We start from the raw sequence: 24379 nt of genomic DNA on the forward strand, positions 1-24379 counted from the left end.
GATGTAATTTTTCCAAACCGACAAAAGTTTGGAAAATCTTAGAGTAGTTCTGAACAAACCAACATACCCTCTTTCCTCAATGTAAACAATAAATAGTACTTCCTGGAAGTTTTGGTATATATTTGAAGTGTGTAAAATATATATTTATATGTAACAAGGAATTAGGCTTTGCACTCAGATAATTATAAACTATTTTTCAATGTATGAATGTCTGGCAAATTATGTAGTATATGGGAAGATTATTTGCCACATTTCAGAAAGCCTAGCTTCTCTGGCTCCTCTCTGCTCAATACCAGGAACACCCCACCAAATTGTTGTGACTACTATGATTGTCCATTCACATTTACAAAATGCCCTCAGTGGTTCACTCTATCTCCTACTGAAAACTGACTTAGTCTGAGCAGCTAAAAAAGAGGAAATTGGTTTTAGTTGCATATATGCTATAATTTGGGAAAAGAAATAAGGAAAACCCTATATGGGGAATGACTGTTAGAACATTCACAACTTTAAAGCTTTTCAAAGTTTTTCTCAGTTGATGGAATTTTGTTTCTCCACACTCTATTGGAAAATGTGAATAAACTCTCTGATAAAATAAATGAGGTCATAATGACTTCATGGTATTATATATAGTTCAAATACAGAAAATTTTAACAGCTAGGAAACCATCCAGACAGGTAGGGAAACCGGGAGAGTGGCAAGAAATAATAAATCCATTTTTACTTATTTTCTAAGCGTAAGTATAAGTTTATAAATCTCTTTATGGTATGTTTACATAATTGACCCACAATCCTAATAAGTAATTATGCTCCCTCTCTAAAATTGAGAAAATACAGTCAAATGTTTATCTTCCTCTAGCTTACTTGCTTCATGTGTAGTATATTTCTTGTCTTTTGTTTTATAAATTTTTTAAATTCAAGTAAAATTAATATGCAGTGTTATATTAGCTTACATTTAGTGTACAATATAGTGTTTCAAAAATTCTATACATTACTCAGTGTTCATCATGATAAGAGTATTCTTAATCCCCTTCACCTATATCACCCATTCTGCCCTCTGACAAGTACCAGTTTGTTCTCCATATTTAAGATTCTGGGGGTTTTTTTTGTTTGTTTGTTTTTTCCCTTATTTTTGCTTTCTTGTTTTGTTTCTTAAATTCCACATATGGTTGAAATTGTATGGTACTTGTCTTTTTCTGACTTATTTCACTTAACATTATATCCTCTAGATCCATTTATGTTGTTGTTGCAAATAGTAAGCTTTCATTATTTTTATGGCTGAGTAATATTCCATTATATATATATGCACATACCACCTCTTCTTTATCCATTTACTTATTGATGGAACTTGGGTTGCTTCCGTATCTTGGCTATTATAAGAAAAAATGCTCCAGTAAGCAAGGGGCTGCATATATCTTTTCAAATTAAAGCTTTTGTTTTGGGGAGTTAAATAGCTAGAGGTAAATATATTTTTAATTTTTTTAAGGAAACCCCATACTGTTTTCCACAGTTGCTGCACCAATTTGCATTTTTACTAACAGTGCACAAGAATTCCTTTTTCCCTACACCCTTGCCAATACTTGTTGTTTCTTGTGTTTTTTTTTATTTTAGCCAGTTTGACAGGTGTAAGATGATACTGCATTGTGGTTTTGATTTGCATTTCCCTGATGATTAATGATTTTGAGCATCTTTTCATGTGTCTGTCAGTGCTCTGTGTGTCTTTGGAGAAATGTCTTTGCGTATTCTGCCCATTTTTCATTGGACTACTTGTGGTTTTTGGTGTTGAGTTGTATAAGTTGAAGATTTGAATCATGAATGGATGTTGTACTTTATCAAATGCTTTTTCTACATTTATTGAGATGATTGTATACTTTTTATCCCTTTTTTTGTTAATGTGATGTATCACGTTGATTGATTTGTGAATATTAGACAACACTTGCATCCCTGAAATAAATTCCATGTGTAGTGAATAACTGTTTCAATGCATTGTTGGATTCACTGTGCTAAATATGTTGAGGATCTTTACATCTATGTTCTTCACAGATACTGAACTGTAGTTTTTTCTCTTCTTTGGTGTCTTTATCTGGTTTTGGTATCAGGGTAATGCTGGCCTCATAGAATGAATTTGAAAGCTATCTTTCCTCTTTTATTTTTTGGAATAGATTTGAAAAGAAGAGGTATTAATTCTTCTTTAAATGTTTGGTAAAATTCACCTGTGAAGCCATCTGGTCATGGACTGCTGTTGTTGGGAGCTTTTGATTCATGACTTAATTTCATTGCTAGAAATTAACCTATTCATATTTCTATTTCTTCCTGATTCATTTTTGGGAAGCTGTATGTTTCTAGAAATTTATCCATTTCTTCTAAATCGTCCAAATTGTTGGTATATAATTTTTCATAATATACTTTTATAATTCATTGTATTTCTGTAGCATCAATTTTATTTCTCTCCTTTCATTTATGATTTTATTCGAGTCATCTCTTTTTTCTTTTCTGATGAGTCTGGCTAAATGTTCATCAATTTTGTTGATCTTTTCAAAGAACCAGATCCTGGTTTTGTTGATTTGTTCTTTTGGTTTTTTAGTCTCTATTTCATTTATTTCTACTCTAATCTTTATTATTTTCTTCCTTCTATTGGTTTTGAGCCTCTTTGTCCTTCTTCTATCTCCTTTAGGTGTAAGATTAGATTGTTTGAGATTTTTCTTGTTTCCTGAGGTAGGCTTGTATTGCTATAAATTTCCTTATTAGAGTAGCTTTTACTGCACCCCAAGATTGCAGACCACTATGTTTTCGTTTTCATTTGTCTCCATGTATTTTTATTTCCTCTTTGATTTCTTGGTTGACCCATTCATAGTCTAGTACCATGTTATTTAGTCTCTATGTATATGTGTTCTTCCAGATTTGTGAGTGTGTATGTGTGTTAGATTTCTAGTTTTATACCATTATGATCAGAAAAGATGCATGATATGACATGAACCTTTTTTAATTTTTGAGACTTGTTTTGTGCCTCAATATGTGGTATGTCTTAAAAAATATTCCATATGCACTTGAAAAAAATGTGTATTATGCTGCTGTTGGATGAAATATTCTGAATATGTCTGCTAAATCTATCTGATCAAATGAGTTATTCAAAGCCACTGTTTCCTTGTTGATTTTTCTGTCTGGATGATCTATCCATGATGTAAGTGGGGTGTTAAAATTCTTTACTATTACTATATTACTACAGATTACTTCCTTTATGTCTGTTAATAAGTGCTTATATACTTGGGGGCTCTCATGTTGGGTGCATAAATACTTGTCATTGTTATATATTCTTGTTAGATTGTTCCTTTTATCATTAGGTAGATAATTTTGTCTACCTTTGTCTCTTGTTACAGTCTTTGTTTTAAAGTTCAATATAAGTGTTCTTACCACAGCTTTCTTTTCAATTCTACTTGTTTTTGTTTGTTTGTTTTTGTTTTCACTTCTGAAACAGTGATAATTTTTTCACTTCTTTGAATGATAATTGTTTTTCCGTTCCTTCACTTTCTATTATCATGCATCTTTAGGCTAGAAGTGAGTCTCATAGGCAGCATATAGGTGGGGCTTGCGTTTTTATCCATTCAGTCATCCTATGTCTTGATGTGAGCATTTAGTCCATTTACATTCAAATAATTATTGATAGGTATGTTGTTATTGCTGTTTTGTTACTTATTTTATGGTTGTTTTTGTTCTTCTTTCTCCTTTTCTTCTCTTATTGTTTTCCCTTTTGGTTTGATTGCTTTCTTTAGTGATAATACATGGATTCCTTTCTTTTCTTCTTTGCAGATATAGTTTTCTATTTGTGATTATCACTAGGTTTATATAGAACATCTTGTGCATCTATATTAGGATGATGGTTGCTTAAGTTTGAACCCATTCTAAAAGCACTAAATTTTTATTCTTTCCTCCCACATTTTATGTATATGATGTGATACCTTACATCCTTTTATTTTGTTTAGTCCTTGACTGATTTTTACAGATATGACTTTACTGTTTTTGTCATTTAACTATACTGGTTTTATAAGTAACTAATCACTACTTTTAGTATCTTTGCATACACCTGTGAAATTTTTTCTTTTTCCTTTTCTTATTTCTGATTATGACCATTTCTTTCCACTCAAAGAATTCCCTTTAGCATTTCTTATATGGCTGATAGAGTGGTGATTAACTCCTTTAAATTTTGTTTGTTTGAGAAAACTTGATCTCTCCTTCTATTCTGAACCATAGCATTGTTGGATAGAGGACTTTTGGTTGCAAGTTTTTTCCTTTCAGCACTTTGAACATATCATACCATACCTCTGGTTTACAAAATTTCTGTTGAAAAATCAGCAGATAGCTTTATGGGGTTTCCCTTATATGTAACTGTTTTCTTTTCTTTTGGTGCCTTTAATTTTCTCTCTTTACCATTGTTTTTTGCCATTGTGAATATTATCTGTCTTGGTGTGGACTTCCTTGGGTTGAGGGGACTCTGTGCCTTTTAGATCTGGTTGTCTATTTTCTTCCTCTATTTTCAGCTGTTATTTCCTTAAATAAATGTTCTGCCCTCCTTTATTTTCTTTTTCTGGAATCCCTTTAATGCAAATGTTACTATGCTTAATGATGTCACTGAGTTTCCTTGACCTATTCTTATTTTTTATTATACTTTTTTTCTTTTTATTGTTCAGTTTCTTTGCTTTCCATTATTCTGTCTTCCAGTTTACTGATTCATTTTTCTGCTTTCTTTGATCTACCATTGATTGTCTATTTTTAATTTCAGCAATTGAGTTCTTCATCACTGATTGGTTCTTTTTTGTATTTTCTATCTCTTTGTTGAAGGTCTCACTGATATCCTCCATTCTTCTCACATCCAGTTAGTATCTTTATGACCATTACTCTGAAATCTTTGTGAGGTACATTACTCATCTCCAAATCATTTTGTTGTGTTTTTGTCCTGATCTTTCACTTGGGATGTATTCTTCTGTCTCATTTTTGTCTAACTCCCTGTGTTTGTTTCTATGTATTAGGAAAGTCAGCTACATCTCCTGATCTTGAAAGTAGTGGACTTATGAAAAAATGATCCTGTTGTGCCCTATAGTGCAATGTCCCATGTTCACCAGAACCTGGCCCTTCAGAGATGTCTCCTATGTGTGTTGCATGCACATTACTGTGGTTGAGCCACATTTGCCTTCAATCCAGTCAACTGCATAGCTGTCCTTCTTGTGGGCAGAGTTTGGCCTCTGTGCTATTATGGGATCAGTCTGGGGTGACTTTGGGGTTGTAGTTAGGTCAGACCAGATACTTGCCCTCAGCCTGTTTTCCAGAACTGTGGCCACACCTCCTGGAAGGCACTGTTCTGCACTTTCTCCTGAGTGGGTTTTTTTGTTTGTTTTGTTTTGTTTTTGTGAATGAGACCTGTTATCAGGCCTGTCTGCTCCTAGTCTGTCTGTTTGGGTTGCAGTGACCACCCCCACCCCCCGATTATAGCACTCTCTCTTTGTGCTGCCTCCTGTGAGGCTTTGTTGAAGGGCAGGGCCAGCAGTCACATCAGATATTTTCCTCTAGCCCACTGCTAGAGCTACAGTGGAACTGGTGTGTGTGATTATCTTCCCCTCTCACCAGAGCAAGAGTCACTTTGGAGTGGTGTTGGCCACCATCAGGGTAACTTGCAGAATGAAATGCATCACGCATGGCTTTGGAAGGATTGAGGCAGGTTGAATGGGGCAGTCTTCAGGAGAATGTGAGGGCAGAGCACACAGATGTTAGCAAGGTACGTGCCCATCTGCTTGCAGGATAAAACCTGGGCTAAGTAGCAAGTGTCTATGCTAGTTGCTGCAGATGCCTGGGTATCTAGGCTAGGAATAGATGGGGAGAATGGTGCCCAGTAGCTCTTTTGTTCTTGGAGAAATTTCTTAAAGATTTTTGCCCCTATCACACATTCTGAAATCTTCCCTGTATACCCCCAGGTGCTTTTCAAACTGCTGCTTCAATGCCTTATCTTAGCAGGGTTATTTCTGTACTGTCTCTTTAAGGGTAGGGACTGTTTCCTATCACTCTCTGGCCCTCTTGGAGCTAATCACACTGATTTTCAGAGTTTCCAGTATTAAACCCTAATCCCACTGATTTTCAGAGTTCCTAGTATTAAACCCTAATGATTGCAAAAACTCAAAAAGTTAAACATCTCTGATTTTTAAAACCAAATGTTATGGGGACTCATCTTCCAGGTATAGGTCCCAAGTGTCTGGAGTGCCTGGTGTTGGGGTCTGTTCCCCTCTCTTTTCTGTGCTTGTATCCCTTCAGTGCTTGTGGTTAGTTTCACATATTCAGTGGGTTCCCAACTGTGGCTCAGCCCTTTCTACCACTTTTTTTATGTGGCCTCCTTTCTACAATTAACTGTAGAGAGTCTATTCTGCCAATTTTCAGATCATTTTCTACGTTGGTTACACTGATATGGCTGTAATCTAGGAGTATCTGTGCGAGGAGGTGAGCTTAAGATCCTCCTATGCCACCATTTCACAAGCTCCCCAAGAAATCTTTTCCTTTTTGACTCATTGAAACAGTTTGTTCATTGTCCTTTGTATTTAAATACTGCTCATCATTTCATGATGGAAGCCATTTTCTAATCTAAATTGGAAGATATTTTATTATTACTCCTTGAAGCAGGAATTGTTTATTCATAGTACCTATCTGGCTCCTGGTCAGAATAGATACTTATTTAAATATTTAATGAATTTGCTCATCCAGTAATCATAATTGCTAATATATCTTTTTACTGTTTACAGTGTTAATTTTATTCTTATACCATCATTATCAGAAACATTGTGAATCTTTTACTCAAGGTTAGAATCTGAACTAAGTGATTTCTTCTAAATCATACTGCTGGCATAACTAGGAGAATGTAGATCTCATTTGATTTCACTAATTTTACCAATAGGTTTCTTTCTACCTGAGAAGTACACAAGTTTTCTGATCCTTCTGTGTGACCATTTCCATATGTTCAAAGAACACTTGTCAAAACAAAAACAGAAACCAAAAAACAATTAAAACCAGTGACTAATGCTCCTAGTGTTTATATACTAGCCTTGACCCTCAGAAATCCAAAATAGGATATTGAATATTTTGGTGGCAAAATTTGTCTGGTGAGAGATATGGTTCTCCTAAAAGCATATTACCCTATTTAGTGTCTGCAAACTGCAAAGTGGATATAGCATCAACATAATTGCTCAGAGACTGGAACTTTGTAACTATGGCGACATTACCTCACAATGCTCTAACAGGCAGTATTGACCAAATGTGAAGGTTATGGTCATAAAGATAGCTTTGCTGGGTTGCAGCTCTGCCTCATGAGCTGCTTCCAGTGAATGCTACATGCCTTTGCCTTGATTTGCATAATATGCTTAGCCAATACCAGTATTGGTTATGTCAGTACTTACATATTCACATTAGAAGCCTGGTTCTGGCACCAGCTTGGGAAATAGACTATTAAATCTGGCAGATACTTTGAGGTAGTTAGATTAACAGGTAAGATCACTTAAAAAGAAAATCCTCTTTGAACTTCAACTGAATTTATTCCTAGTATCATGATTTGTTTCCCCAGGAAAGAAAAGAGACTTTTCTTCTAGCCAAGATGAAAGACATGCAAGCCAGCCAGAAAACTTCAGTGGCCCTGCAGAGCGAACTCCATGAGCAGGAAGATAAAATGGAGAATCAAGCACAGTAAGAATGGCACAAATGAGAGGAGAGAAGGATCTGAGATTTAGAGGATAATGATGGAGTACTTGACCTCTTGTTCCAAACATCTTATGAAGTAGTTGTAACTAGAACTGATTCCACACATTTTCTAAAATTAATTAACTACAACATACAACTATTTCCCCAGCCACTGTTTTTAAAATTCAGCTCTTGAGTAATACAAAAACTCACCTGCATAGATCTCTATCATACAAGACATGAACTTATATCTAACATGTTAGGGTAATTGGCAGATAATTTCTTTAGAACTCCTTTACTAACCTTGGGAACAAAGAATTGCTAGAGAATTTTGATTTTGGAAATGCCCTGCGAAGATACTAGATAAAAACTACCACTACCTACCACTACCCTCACCCCCAATAAAGAAAAAGAAAAACAAAACAGAAAAAAAACAAAAACAAAAAAGTAAGTCTCTACGTTTTTACTACTACAGTAAATTATTCTATCAATAAAAGCATTAAAAAATAAATAAAAGCATTAGCATGGGTTTTCCAGTGTTTTTTTTTTAAATGACCTCAAGTATAGAATATACCCAATTTAAAGCTAATGTTATTTTGCACCTATATGTCCTGTGTTTACTGTTCATTTCAAGTTCATTTTTAAAATATTTGTTCTTAGAGGTCATCTGAGAAATGATTGTTGTCAGTATTACCAATGTAGCATCTCCCAAAATAACATTGAAATTTGGGAATTGAACTTTTATAACTACCTCTGGTGTAATGCTAATCAATTACAGAGGGAACAAAATGCTAAGAAGGGGATTGGAAAGTTTGATATGATGAGGACAAGCTAACTCAGCACTAGGCCAAATATCTCATCTTCCAAAAGGAGTCTAACAGGATGATGAGTGCAAGGTTTAGACAATGGGCTATATCACGTGTATCTCTTCCTGAAATGTTTTATCTCTTCCAAAAGTGTGTGCAGCCATTAGAAACTTCTTATTCAACTATAAAAATAAGAACACTTTGTCGCCCTAAGCCAGGTTTCTTTAATCACAACATTTGTAGAGACTTATTAGGAGTATTCAGTGGAATTAAATTATTTGGAAATGCTATTGTTTTACTGGAGGAAGAATAAACTTTGGAGCTTATAAAATGAACATGCTGAAAAGACATAGCCAGTTTGTAATGAAAGCCAGATGTAAGGAACTTTGAAAGAGAAAAGTACTTTTCCTGCTTATGCTAGCCAGCGTCAGAAATTGTGTCATATGATCCTGTCTTGGGTTGGACAGAGATAAAATATTGTAATTTGACAATCTAACTCTTAGTCTCCTTCCCACAACTCACCACATCCTACTCAAGAGTGTATCTTCATGGGTTAGAGCATTTCTGACAAAAATGAATGCTTGAGGTGTCAGCAGAATGGCAAATGCTCAAGCTTAATTTGTACTGGGCTAGTAGTACAATTTTCAAAGCCAATGCCATTTAATTGTTTTTGTTTTAAATTGCCTGAGTTATCTACACTCTGAGAGGTACATTTAGAGAAGTCTGGTTTTGAGTACAAAGCTCTCCAGATATAGTATTTCTGATGAATGAACTTACAAATTGTAGAACAAAATGATTATATATACCTCTTAGTAAACAAAGAGATTAAGATTGACGTCACTTTGACAGATTAGGAAACTTTAGGCCCTTCCTCCCTTATGGAAACATTTGGAAAATAAAAACAAAAACAAAACAGAAGACTTACTAAAATAACTTTACGGGAACTCTGTAAAATAAAGAATCAAAATAGAGACAATCTGTGGAGGCAAGATACTGAGCTCTTGATTTACGAGGATAGCTAAGTGTCCCCCAGTAAGGGGATACATGAGCTGGCCACTTATCCAGTTTTTCAAAAAGCCAAAGGATTTTGGACCCCACAATTTTGTTCACAATTCAAGTATTAAGCACACACAGATTGTACACACACACACACACACTCATACACAAATATACACAGATTGCTTTGAATGAACGAATATCAATGTGACTAATAAAATGGAGTTGTCATAAACCTTTTCATGAACCATGCCATAGGAATATTGTTTTACTTGTAAAAGAATTGTGTGGTAAGTTTAGAGGGTTTGCTTAAAAGCACACTAGTTAACAAATGCTTTTATATTTTTTTAAAAAAGAAATAAAAACCTTTGTTCATAGTAAAATTTACTTATCAAAATAATACCTGGAAATTAAGTCTGTCTTCTCCCTTTTCTGTATTCCCCTCAGCATACATATACACATGATTACACACACATACATACATGTACACATGTATACTGTATTCAAAGTAATTAATTTTCAGAGTATATTTGAAAGTAGACATTAACTCTAGAATTTTTATAAATATAGGAAAATTAGTTAAGCAGCAAGAATTAAAGGGAGAAGGTTCGCTAAACAATGATATATTAAACAGGAATTATAGTCCTTTTTTTAGTTAATAGAAAGGAAAATATGATATAATAAGTAATAAAAGTGGGATACAAATAGTTTCTAGAGTCTCAGTTTTGAGGTAAAAAATACATTAAAAGGCCTAGAATGAAATGGAAAAATTTTTGGTTGGTAGCATTTTGGTGACTTTCGTTTTCTTCTCTCTACTTTTGCACTTTTCAAAATCATCTATAGTAGCAATTAACTGATTTTTATTTACTTAAGTTTTTATTAAAGATTTTATTTATTTACTTGAGAGAGCACGACAGAGCACAGAGGGGGAGGTAGAAGCACACTTACTTTGAGCAGGGAGCCCAATATCATGACTTGAGCCGAAGGCGGGCTTAACCGATTGGGCCACTCAGCTTCCCCCAATAGACTAATTTTTAGATAAAAAACTAAATAAAAATATGTCTTGACACAAAAGTGTCCTATTTACATTATTAAAACTACAACTATATAAGATGTTCTTATGCTTAGGTAGATACATAATACCTTTGAAAAGCAGAACTCTGAGTAATAATCACAGTTCATGATTCTTATGTTCATATATATTCATTTTTACTTTCTCACTTTGTTTATTATACTAATTTTTGTACACAGAAGAGAAGACCCACATAGTCTCCTAATGACAGAGCGATCTTTAGTACATTTTCTTCTGACAACAGATTCAGATACAACACTGCCACTCTCACGGTCATTATCCTATGAAATGCCTCTCAGTTACAATCTGTCTAGCCCTCAGTTTAGTAGAATAACTGTTTCCACAGCTGGACAGAAGACTCCTAGAACTACATTGGTGGGCCATTCCAGATCAGAAAACAGCTTGGGTAAGCAAAACATATACCAAATTTTTTAAGACTGTTTCTAAAGCACATAGTTCAATAGATTCTTTATATGTTTAGAAGTCAAAATCACTTCCAATAACATGGGTTTCCTAGTGTTATATGCAGAGTAACTTGACTATGCTCACCATTGACTCTAACACTGAGTCATATTCAGGTCCTATAAATGGATGTGGCCAAATGTATCATCCTCATGTTTAAAATATCTTGAATTGTCATGATGGTTCATGGATTGATGGCTTTGATGGTCTAGAATTGCTAGATAAAAATTCTATGTATAGTATTAATCCCCTTCCTCTGAACACACCAGAGAGATTAAGGCAATATCTTGTATATTTGTGCCATTAGTAGACTTATGGTTTAAGCAAGGAAAAGACAGATAACAGAAAGAAGCAAAATAAATGGTAAGAAAATGGTGGAGAGATATGAAAACAATAATGAATTTGGAGAAGAAAATGAAAACAGTACTACAACAGGAAAAAGTTAGGTTTTGACAGTTGCCAACAGGGTAAACAATGCATTTAGCAATAGTCAACAGTGTGTTTGTTCCTTACAATATTAGGAAACTTCTAGGGTATGTTATCATGGTTTACTGAAAAAAATCATGGTCTTGGAAACAGGGGACCTAGGTCCAGACTATATTTCTGCTTCCTACACTGTGAGATATTAGGTTAGGTATCTCTGAGTCCCATTACCCGCAAGTGGAAAATAAGGATTAAAATATCACCTTCATAGGGCTTGCCTAAGGATTAAATAAGATATTTATGGAAATCACCTAGCACATAGTAAGTACTTAATAAATATTAGTTGTGAATATGAATATCTCTGTAAGTACTTTCACAATGAATAGGCTAGATTTGGGGTCTGTATTTAGATTTCCAGTCAGCAAGTTTCAAAACTGGTAGCACAAACATACCCGTGACTACATGATGTTTCTATTTTCCTCTGTTATTCTGTAGACGTTTAAACCTGGCTGCTGCTTATCTATATTTCATTTTGTTTCTGGCATTTTCCTAAACTTTTCACACAGTGTTATGTAGGATTTTTATCTACTGCCATTATTCCCTATGCTTCATTGTTTGTATGCCTAAAATGCACTTTTTAAAGAAACCTCCTAAGATCACACTGACCTTTTGCAATGACCAAAATCTATATATTTAAAAATGAAAATGCCAACTTTACATCTAGGGAGGGAAATTTTTCTTTCTTTATCCCTGTATCACCATGGTATATGTCCTATATTTGGATTAAACTATGCAAGCTCTTAGGGAAAAAACAAAAAATAGTGGTTTCCCCTTGCAAGATGAGAGCTGAGCTGGGATATAGTCTTCTTCAGTTACTATAGATTCAGGTTCTGTAGATAGATGCCTGGGTCCACTGAAACTTGTTGCATTTGGTTCCTTTCCATCTTTTCCTCTAGGTGACATAATAACCAGGGCTAAAATTAATATCTCTTTCCTTTTTAGAATACAAAGTTTTTTATCCCTCAAGATGAGCCATTGAAAAGGATACTATATAATCTCCTTCCCCAAAGGAATTTAAGGATTAAGTAAACACTCAAGTTACTGGGAATAAACTAATTTAATTCCAAACATTTCTTCTAGACAAAATACTCTGAGGAGTCGGCCTTAGGAACTATGTGTTTATTCCTTTCAATTTTTCACCTTGCTTTGGTTTTGTTAAAGATACAAGAATATAAAGTGAACTCTAGATTGTCTTAATCCTTTGATGATTTTGGAAACAGAATCACATTAGCCAAAGCCCCTGAAATACAATAATTGTTGTCACTTATGAATACTTGTTAAAAACTAGACATTGTACTAGACAGTTATCTACACTTTCTTCAATCCTCACATTGCCTTACACAAGGTAGTATTACTTTATCTTCAGGAAAATGGAGAATTAGAAAGTTTAAATCACTTGGCTTATTAAATGGCAGAGCTGGGATACAATTGCAGTTCTGTCCAAATCCAGGACATATTGTTCTATCCACTTCATCATGGTCTCTCTCTGTAGTGTTACTCTCTCTTTGCAGACACATCATTAGATATATCTAGCCTGCTTCTTTCCATGCAAAATTATAAGAACTATTTTGCATTTAAATCATAGTAGTGATTATTTTAAAAGAGCCAATTTCCAAGAGGATACTAAAGTCTGATTAAGCATTATTCTATCTTTCTAATAAGCTATTTTAGTTGATTAGAGGAAATTTGAGTCTTTACCTGGCAAAATTACTAGTTATTGGTTGGAATATTTCATTTGAGGCTTTAATTTATGGATAGTAATTGGGGAGGATAGTTAATATGAAATGAAATAAAGTTGTATTTATATGTAACATATCCAAATTTGAAAGACTCATGTTTTACCTCCTTGAAAACCTATGATGCATCTAGTACAACTAAATAATCAGTTAAATAATAGTCATTATGCTAATGATATTATTGATAATTTAAGATAACTGAAATAATCTCTAGGAATTGTGTCACTAAAAATAGTCACTTGATAGTTATTTCATAGACTTTGGCTTGTAGCTTTTAATTATCCTTATTGAGTTTGACAGTGACAGTAAAACGTATAAAGAATAAATTTTGTAGAAGAAAGGATAAAGATACCGGCTTTGGGTTCTTTTAATGTCCTTTTATTTACTTCTCTCTGTTGCTTTCCTCTTTGGTTTCTTTGAAAGGAGTCAACAGCTTCATAATGACAAAGAAACAGGCTCTGCCAGTCTTTGCTCCTGACACACCTGTAACTGGGGAAGGAGAAGATTATTTCCTATCTTTGTTTGGTGATTCAAAGAAACTTTTTACACCTTCATTCCATGCTGAGAAAGCCTGGAAGCACTTTTCTATGATTCTTGAAGAAGTGGGACAGTCTAGATCCAGGTACATATTCTATTTGAATTATTTAATATCTTCTATTGGGATAGGAGCTACTTTATTTCGGTAGGAAAGTTCTAATCTGATGTTACACCCATGATTTCATCTAAAACCCTAAGCAGTTTATTGAAATATGACTGTTTTATGTTCTGAGCAATGATAAGAAACTAATGTAATTTTCTAGAGAACCAAACAAAGAATGCCATTTTTTTAAATATGCCAGAGAAACCAGCACTACATAATACCTGCAGATAAAGTCAACTCTATTTTTTATTATTGGCACATCATTCAGATGGATTTTTTAAAAGATTTTATTTATTTATTCATGAGAGGCACATACGAGAGAGAGAGAGAGAGAGAGAGAGAGAGAGAGAGAGAGGCAGAGACACAGGCAGAGGGAGAACAGACTCCATGCAGGGAGCCCGACGTGGGACTCTATCCCTAGTCTCCAGGATCACACCCTGGGCCAAAGGTGGTGCTAAACTGCTGAGCCACTGGGGCTGCCCCTTTCAGATGGATTTTTTTTTCTACTAGACTCTTGACTTCAAGATAGGAAGAAAAAGGTGGACTTACTCATTGATCCATTTTTATGGTTGTTGGTATCTATGGCAAAAAGAATTCATCAGGAAAAAGGTGACATTGGAGCTAAAATAAAGAGCTGACTCACCTATATATTTACCTAACCCCACTTTTCTTGTTGCTTTAACAACAGATTGAGTTGTGAATTATTAGAAATAAACACATATCGACAGAGGGTATGAGAGGGCTAAAAGAAGTTATTAGCTATGTTTGAAAGTCAGACATAAAGGAAACTGTTTTCCTCTTAGGTCGGATTTCCTAAAATCAACCACTATTACCATTCAACTGTAGTGAATAACTAAATGTTCCCTCAACCATCTAAAAAGACTTCATCAAATTATTCATTCAATATCTAACTACCATGTTAAGAATGGTGGCTTATTTCGGACAAAAATTTATAAAAGGAGTTGGGAATATCGCTTTAAGAACTTTTACTCAGATCAGGGAAGACCTGCAGACAGATACAAAGATTGAGAGAGGCAAATAAATTATCAAAGCATTTAGAGAACTTTCGCCCAGCAGAGGATGATCTAGGAAGATTTTGTGAATGGGTTGTTAATTAGAATTATCTTGGAAAGATAAGTAAATTTTGAGTATGCTTATTTGGAGTCTATGAGAACATTCTAGATTAGTAGTTCTCAACCATACCTACATAACTGAATCCACTGAGAAGTTTTTAATGTCCTGACTCTACCCCAGACTCTTTGAGTCAGAATTTCTAAGTGATAGAATTGAACAAACTACTTTTTCTAATTACATGGCAATTCTAATGCACAAAGTTAAGAAGCACCAGCCTAGAGCAAAGGAGCACATAAACAAAGTGAAGGAGGCAGAAAAAGGTAGTATCAGGTAGGTCAGGTAGGTAGAAGGCATTTTATAGCATTGCCACACTGAGCAGTGCATCAATTGTTGTAACAGAGTGGTAGGGGCCAAGGTTAGGAGGTGATCACAGTGAGCCTTGAACACCAAGCTGAGGAAATTTATTCTCATAATGGGCAATGGGAAGCAATGGGAAAGTTTCAAACAAAGGAGTAACAGGATCATGATTCAGAATGTTTAATTGTGGCAATAAATATTATAGATGAATGTTGGATTTTTGTCAGATGCTTTTTATACATCTACTGAGATGATCATATAGTTTTTCTTTCTCAATGTTAAAGCAACCCTACACTCTTAAAATAAACTTCTTTTGATCATAATACTTATTCTTTTTATATATTATTGACTTTATTGGCTAAAATTTTATTTCAAAATTTTATATCTATGTTTGTGAAGAGAATTGATCTGTAGTTTTCTTCTCCTATAATGTCTTTGTATGCTTTGATATAGAATGAGTTGGAATATATTGCCTCCTCTTTCATTTTCTACCTGAGTTTGTGTAGAAGCAACTTTTTTCCTCAATAGTTTATAGATTTCACCAGTGAAGCATTCTGGGCCTGGAGTTTGTGGGAAGGTTTTTACCTACAAATTTTATTTCTTGAAACTAGATATCAGGATATTCCAGTTATCCATTTCTTCTTGGATAGTTTGTGTCTTTCAAACAATTTGTCTATTTCATCTAAGTTGTCAGATTTATTATCATAAACTTATTCATAATATTCCCTTATTATCCTTTTAGTAGTGTTGTCACATTTCTTGTTGCTGATACTGGTCAGCAACCTAACTCCACCCATGTTGTCATACATCCATGTTGTCAAAATCCATGTTGAAGTCAGGATTTCCTTTATTTTACTTTTTTTATATATTTCAGCGTATGTGTGTGTGTGTGTATGTGTGTGTGACATTTTCTATATCCATTCACCTATTGAGGACATTTAGACTGTTTCCATATCTTGACTTTTATGAATAATACTGCAATGAACATGAGAGTGCAGACACCACTCCCTAATCTTTATTGCATTTGATTTGGATATATACCCATAAGTGGGATTGCTGGATCATGTGGTAGTTATTTTTTTAATTTTTTAGGAACCTCCATATGTTTTCCATAATGACCTTATTAATTTATATTCCCACCAACAGTACATGGGTTCCATTTTATCCACATCCTCACCAGCACTTAAATTTTCTTTTTGATAATAGCCACTCTAACAAGTATGAGGTAATATTTCATTATGATTTTTATTTCATTTCTCTGGCAATTTGTGATGTTGAGCACCTTTTCACATGCCTATTAAACATTTGAATTTCTTTTTAAAAGTTTCTATTGAAGTACTTTGCCCATTTTTTAATCAGGTTATTTGCTTTTGTGTTGTTGAGATGTATGAATTCCTTATATTTTGGCTATTAACCCTCATCAGATATATAGTTTGCAAATATTTTTCTTATTCTATATATTGCCTTTTCATTTTGCTAAGCATTTCTTTTGCTCTGCAGAAGCTTTTTAGTTTAATGGAAACTCCCTATTTATATATTCTTTTGTTGCTTGTGCTTTTGGTGTCATATCTAAGAAATTATCAAGACCAATATCAAGGGATCCCTGGGTGGCGCAGCGGTTTGGCGCCTGCCTTTGGCCCAGGGCGCTATCCTGGAGACCCGGGATCAAATCCCACATCGGGCTCCCGGTGCATGGAGCCTGCTTCTCCCTCTGCCTGTGTCTCTGCCTCTCTCTCTCTCTCTCTGTGACTATCATAAATAAATAAAAATTAAAAAAAAAAGACCAATATCAAGACGATTTTTCCCTCTTTCTTTCCTATGAGTTTAATGGTTTTGAGTCTTGTATTTAAGCCTTATCCCATTTTGAGTTAATTTTTGTATATGCTGTGACATAAGGGTCCAATTTCATTCTTTTACATGTGGATGTCACTCTTCCAATATTCACTATTACTCTTTCCATAAGTGTGGTTTGGCCATTCTTGTTCTGATCTTCATCAGTTGACCATAATTTTTATGTATGGGTTTGTTTAGGGGTTTTCTAGTCTGTTCCATTGGTCTATATGTCTATTTTTATGCCAGTACCATACTGGTTTTTTAATATATTTTTATTGGAGTTCGATTTGCTAACATATAGTATAACACCCAGTGCTCATCCCATCAAGTGCCCCCCACAGTGCCAGTCACCCAGTCACCCATCCCCCCACCCACCTCCCCTTCCACTACCCTTTGTTCATTTCCCAGAGTTAGGAGTCTGTCATGTTCTGTCACCCTCTCTGATTTTTCCCACTCATTTTCTCTCCTTTCCCCTATAATCTCTTTCACTATTTTTTATATTCCCCGTATGAGTGAAACCATATAATGTTGTCCTTCTCTGATGGACTTACTTCACTCAGCATAACACCCTCAAGTTCCATCCCCGTCAAAACAAATGGTGGGTATTGGTCGTTTCTAATGGCTGAGTAATCTTCCATTGACCATACTGTTTTAATTACTTTCGCTCTTGATATTATTTAAGGAAGTGGGATACCTTCAGCTTTGTTCTTCTTGCTCAAGATTACTTTGTCTATTTGGGATATTTGTGGTTCCATATGAATTTTGAGATTGTTTTTTCAACCTCTGTAAAAAAAAAAGTCATTGGTATTTTGATAGAGATTACATTGAGTCTGTAGATTGCTTTGGGTAGTATGAGAATTTTATCAATGTTAGTTCTTCCAATTCATGCACATGGATTGTCTTGCCACTTATTTGGCCTTTTAAATTTCCTTCATCAATATTTTATAGTGTACAAGTTTTCGATATTGTAGTGTACAATAATTTCAATGCGCAAGTCTTTCACTTCTTTGGTTAAGTGTGTGGATATTTTATTCTTTTTATTGCTAATATAAGTGGGATTGTTAATATCTGTTTTGGTCAGTTTATTATTAGTGTACAGAAATTCCACTGATTTTTGTATATTGATTCTGTAGTGTACAATTTTAATAAATTAATTTATTCTAACAGCTTTTTGTGATGTCTTTAGGATTTCCTACATATATGATCATGTCGTCTGCAAATAGCAATTATTTACTTCTCTTCTGATTTAAGCACTTTTTTCCTTTCCTGATTGTTCTGGCTTGGGCTTCCAGGACTACATTGAATAGCAATAGTGAGAATAAACATCCTTACCTTGTTCTGGATCCTGGAAAAGCTTTCAGTTTTTCCCCATTGATTATTATGTTACCTGTGGATTTTTCATATATGGTGTTTATTATACTGAGGTATGTTTCTTCTTTACCTATTTTGTTTAGAGTTTTAACATGAAAGAATATGAATTTTGTCAAATGCTTTTTCTGCATCTGATAAAGAAAATGCAATCATGTGGTTTTTGTCTCTCATTGTGTTAATGGGATATGTCACATTGATTTCTCATATGTTGAACCTCCTTCCATCCCAGACATAAATCCCACTTGGTCATGGTGTATGATCCTTATAGTATGCTGTTGAATTGATTTGCTAGTATTTTATTGAGGTTTTTTGCAAATACGTTCTTGAGGCATACTGGCCTATTTTCTTGTGGCTTTTGTTTTGTCTTGTTTTGTCTTTTCTGCCCTAGGAGTCAGACTAATGCTGGCCTCATAAAGTGAGTTTGGAAGGGTTCTCTCATTTTCTATTTTCTGGAAGATTTTAAGAAGGATTTGTATTAGTTCTTTTTTAAATGTTTCAAAGAACTCATCCTTGAAGCCATCTGGTCCCAAGTGTTCATTGTTGTTGTTGGAATGTTCTTGATTATTGATTCAAACTCCTTGTTTGTTACTGGTCTGTTCAGACTTCCTATTTCTTCTTGGTTCAGTCTTTGTAGCCTTTGTATGTTTCCAGGAATTTGTCCATTTCTTCTAGGTTATACAATTATTTGCATATTTGTCCATAATAGTCCATTATAGTCCTTTTTTTATCTCTGTATCATCAATTGTAATTGTTACCTCTTTCATTTCTGACATTTTTCATTTGAACCTTCTTTTTTTCTTTAGTCTAGCTAAGGGTTTGTCAATTTAGTTTATATTTTTAAAAACTTTTAGTTTCATTAAATTTTATATTGTTCTTCTATTCTCTATTTTGTTTGTTCCTGCTCTAATCTTTATTATATATTTTTTTCTATTTTAGGGCTAGTTTGTTCTCATTTTTATACTTCCTTGAATTGTAAAATTAGGCATTTTAATTGAGATTTTTATTCTTTTTTAATATAGGTATTTAATGTTATAAATTTCCCTCCTATACTGCTTTTGCTGTGCCCCCATAAGTTTGAGTAAGTTGTATTTTTGTTTTCATTCATCTCAGTTATTTTTTAAATTCCCTTTTTATTTCCTCTTTTACCCAAAGGTGATACAACAATGCATTGTTAGCTTCCATGTGTTCATGAATTTTCCTCTTTTCTGTTATTGATTTCTAGTTTCATTCCACTGTAGATTGAGAAGATACTTGGAATGATTTTAATCTTAAATTGCCTTGTTTTGTGACCTAATGTGTGATCGATCTTGGAGAATGTTCTGTGTGTGCTTGAGAAGAATGCCACCATCGAGTGGCTATATAACAGACATATCCATTTGGTCTATTGAGTTGTTCAAGTCAGCTGTTTCCTTATTGATTTTCTACCCTCAATATTCTGTCTGTTATTTAAAGTATAGTCATAAAGTTTCATATTATTGTATTGTTGTCATTTTTTCCTTTACCTCTGTCAATATTTGTTTTATATATTTAGGTGCTCTGATGTTGGGTGCATAAATATTTACAATTATTATGTCTACCTGTTGAATTGGCCCTTCTATCATTATATAATTACCTCTTTGTCTTTAATAAAAGTTTGTTACTTAAAGTCATTTTGTCTAATATAAGTATAGCTACCTCTGCTTTATTTTGGTTAGCATTTGCATGAAATATCATTTTCCATCTCTTTTCTTTCAATTTAAGTATGTCTAAAGTGAGTCTCTTGTAAACAGTACATTGCTGGATATTGGAGTTTTTTAAATCTATTCAGCCACTTTATGCCTTTTGATTAGAGAATTTAACCTATTTACATTTAAAATCACTATCAATAGATAAAAACTTACTATTGCCATTTTGTTAATTGCTTTGTTTTTGTAGTTCCTTTGTTCCTGTTTCCTCTCTTATTGTTTTGTTATTTGATAAATTTCTGTAGTTTATAGGGGTTTTGTGGTTATCATAATGCTTATATAAATCTTCTTGTAGCTCTTTCTATTTTAATTTCATAATTACTTCAGTTCAATTCAATACAAAAATTCTACACTTTTACCCCACACACCTATAGTGTTATGGTAGTAGTTTCCTTGTATGTGATTAATTGTTTTTCTTGCCGCTTTTGGGAGATTTGATTATGATGTGCCTTGGCGTAAAACTTTCTTCAGGAATTATATGCTTGGACTTTGCAGAACTTCTTTGATTTGCAAATTTATAAACTTACAATTTTAAAATTACAGAAAATTTTAAGCTATTATTTCTTAATATATTTTATTCCTCACTCTTTTCCTTTAGAGACTCCAATTACACATTTACTAGGTCAATTGAAGATGTCCCACAATTCATTAATGCTCTGTTCTTTGTGTGTCTCATTTTGAATAATATCTATTGCTATGCCTTCAAATTCACTAATGTTTTTATCTACAATGACTAATGTTGTTAATCCCATGTAGTGTATTTTTACTTCAGCCATGTCTCGATCATGTTCAAGCTTTTGTCTAGATTTTGTATATACAGAATATAGCTACAAGGACTTTTCCTTTTCTACTATTTCTGACATCTTTGTCCATTCTGGGTCAATTTCGATTTATTGATTTTTCTTCTTATTATGAGTTGTATTATCCAATTTATTTTTCTGCCTGGTAATTTTTATTAGACGCCAGAAATTGTCATTTTTATATTATTCAAATGCTGGCATATCTTTGTATTTATAAATATTCCTGAGCTTTGTTCTGGAATGAAATTAAGTTGCTTAGAAATAGTTTGAACCTTTTGGGACTTGCTTTTAAAATTTGTTAGGTGGCAGCAGAGCAATGTCTAGTCCATGGCAAATTAATCCTTAGTATTGAGGCAAGATTCTTCCAAGTACTGTACCCCGTGCTCCACGAATTGTGACATTTTGCAGTCTGACTGATGGGAACATCCACTTTTCCTCATCCTGTGGGTGTTCTGAGTGCTGTTCTCCCTAATCCTTTCAAGTGTCTTGTTATCCAGTCTTAGAGAGTTTATTGGAATACATGTGCTAATCATCCTCTGCTGAATACTTACAAGGAATCTTCTGAAAAATCTCCAGAATTTCTCTTTATGCAGCAATCTCCTCTCTGGTCCTCTGCCTGTGACCTCTTGCCACCTGGGTCTCTCCAGGTGCTCAGCTCCATCTCCTCAAGTGAGAGAATCCACCAGGCTCTACCTGGTTCCAGCTCTCTGTGTCAGAGCCTGGAAACTCTCTCAAGGTAGTAACCTGGGAAAGTTTTAAGGCTCACTTTATTTATTTTCTGTCTTTCAGAGATCACTATTCTTCAGTGGCCAGTGGCCAATATCTTGAAAAACATTGTTTCATATAATCTTTCCAGATTTTTAGTTCTTTCAGGTGGGTGGTCAAATACAATTTCTGTTATTCTATCTTAGCTAGAAACAGAAGCCAATTCTCAATTTGATTGTTTCAGTAAAATATGTTGTTTCTTCCCTACTATCATTTATCATCTTATGAATGCTTAATATCTTTCACCAGGAGGAAAAATTTAGTAGGCAAACAAGAAACAAGATGGAGACATTATTAGAATTTTCACTAGCTATGCATGATCTTCTTCCCTATATCTAAGACCATATATTAGCTTCCAGATCAGTTCTAGATGCCTCAGGAGTGACCAAACTATATTAAGGCTGCCTTTCCACCCATTCTTCCCATTCTTCTTCTCTACCCACCAGGCAATTCTGCATTCTATAAATCTAGAATCAAGATTGTAGTAAGCTGTAGACTGAGATGGGTATCACCAAAATTATGATAACTACATGAATACTTTTGGTCAAATAGCTTATGATATTACCAATCTATTCATATGCCCAAGGATGATGATCCAATCTATTTATTCTTCCCTCAGATTTTTTTAAAGATTTTATATATTTATTCATGAAAGACACAGAGAGAGAGAGAGGCAGAGACATAGGCAGAGGGAGAAGCAGGCTCCATGCAGGAATCATGCCTTGAGCCGAAGGCAGATGCTTAACCACTAAGCCACCCAGGCATCCTCTCTCAGATATTTTAAAACATGATGATCTACTAACTTAACTCTTTATTACATTAAGGGTCTTTTATCAAAACTTTCAGTCTGAGGGATTTTCTCTTGTAATACCAATGAATTGAATCAAGTTTGCCTTTTAAAAACTTAGGAAGTTCTAAATGCTCACCCCTTTGCCAGACCCCCACAGCTATACACAAAGATGTCAATCTGTATAGAGAATGTTAGGTAGGTGTATATTGGAAGGACTAAAACTCTAAAGTAATTTTAGCAAACTTTAAAGTTGTAGAAACCTAAAGACAGATAAGTAGCACGAAGCTATCAAGAGAAACCCAAGAACTAGATAAATCAGGACTTAAATAATGAAAAGTCACTGTTTTTTTTTTTTAAAGTTACATAGCCATATGTCTCTTCAGTCTCTTTACAAATCAGTCCCATACAAAGACTCTTGACAAAATGACTGGTACATCACTCTCCACTCTCATCAAATAATGACTTATAAGTAGAGGTCTCAGGTCACTTTTCTACTAAAGAAAAATGGGAAGGCTTATTGGAAAGAGAAAAAGATAACTAAAAGTCTTTGTGATAGTAGCTTAACAGCCCTGCCTCTGTGAATTTCTATGTATTGTATGAAATATTTTCCTAAACTTTTGGCCTTATATCAAAAGAACGGCAAATGAAATGACTCACTCGGATATAGATGATGTTATTTTTGCTTTCAGATGAGCTAATTTATTCTTATGTGCATAAAATAAAAATTTAAGATCAATAAATAAACACTTCACTTAAATAATGAAAGATTTTTGAAGAGCAACTCTACATATTCCATTACATGTATGATAACAAAAGGATAACAACTACTCTAGGGTCTTACCTTTTTAAAGCAGAATTCAAAATAGTGCTCATCTCCTAAGCAAAAAAGCAAGTCTGACAAACAAAAAGGTATCTTGTTAAGAAATCACAACATCTCATAGAGAATTTAATAACAGTAGGCTAAGGATGACATAGAGGAATTCTAGGGATTTCAAAGAAGAGTAAAATGCTATATCCACAGTTTAGTAAGAACCATAATAGTAATGCAAAAGAAAAGAATATGTATGTAAATTACTTACAAGTAAACCTTTGCAAAACTGGCAATCTCATACAATGCAATGGGAGTATGAAGTGAAACCACTATTTTGAAAGCAGTTTGGTAGTGCATATTGAGATTTCATGGATGTTTACATCCTCTATTCTCACAATTCTTCTAGAAGTGATGGCTGACATTTGGAGCCACTTTTCTCCTCAGTTGTTAATTTGAAAGAAGCAGCTAAGAAGCTGAGAACTTAATAATATATTGACAGTTTCATAGGACCTGGTGAATAAAAATTGGGATTTAGGTCCTATCAAGAAAGGGAGTCACTGATAAACAACCCAGGTTTTCAGTTGGAACTTCAAAGAGTCACCCAATAGTAAGGTTATATTCAAAATAGAACATCCGGGATCCCTGGGTGGCGCAGCGGTTTAGCGCCTGCCTTTGGCCCAGGGCGCGATCCTGGAGACCCGGGATCGAATCCCACGTCGGGCTCCCGGTGCATGGAGCCTGCTTCTCCCTCTGCCTGTGTCTCTGCCTCTCTCTCTCACTGTGTGCCTATCATAAATAAATAATAAAAAAAAATTAAAAAAAAAAATAGAACATCCTAGGGATGACTGAGTGGCTCAGCAGTTGAGCATCTGCCTTTGGCTTAGGTCATGATCCTGGGGTCCTGGGATTGAGTCCCACACTGGGCTCCCTGTAGGAAACCTGCTTCTCCCTCTGCC

The 24379-nt window shown here is 34.4% G+C and overlaps 1 protein-coding gene across 8 annotated transcripts in view; it reads left to right on the plus strand.

The window, feature by feature from the left end:
• Positions 1-7272: 7272 nt before the first annotated feature.
• Positions 7273-24379, plus strand: part of LMNTD1 (lamin tail domain containing 1) — a 50741-nt gene continuing 33634 nt past the window's right edge. Inside the window, exons 1-4 of one of the 8 annotated variants that reach the window (XM_072798612.1) lie at positions 7273-7514; positions 7591-7709; positions 10757-10983; positions 13682-13880. In XM_072798612.1, coding sequence (XP_072654713.1) covers positions 7621-7709; positions 10757-10983; positions 13682-13880 — 515 coding nt within the window. In that variant the 5' untranslated portion in view covers positions 7273-7514; positions 7591-7620. The other 7 variants (XM_072798617.1, XM_072798611.1, XM_072798616.1 and 4 more) reach the window with 7 other exon arrangements.

The sequence above is a fragment of the Canis lupus genome, chromosome 25 (genome assembly GCF_048164855.1).
Source record: "Canis lupus baileyi chromosome 25, mCanLup2.hap1, whole genome shotgun sequence".
Taxonomy (NCBI): domain Eukaryota; kingdom Metazoa; phylum Chordata; class Mammalia; order Carnivora; family Canidae; genus Canis; species Canis lupus.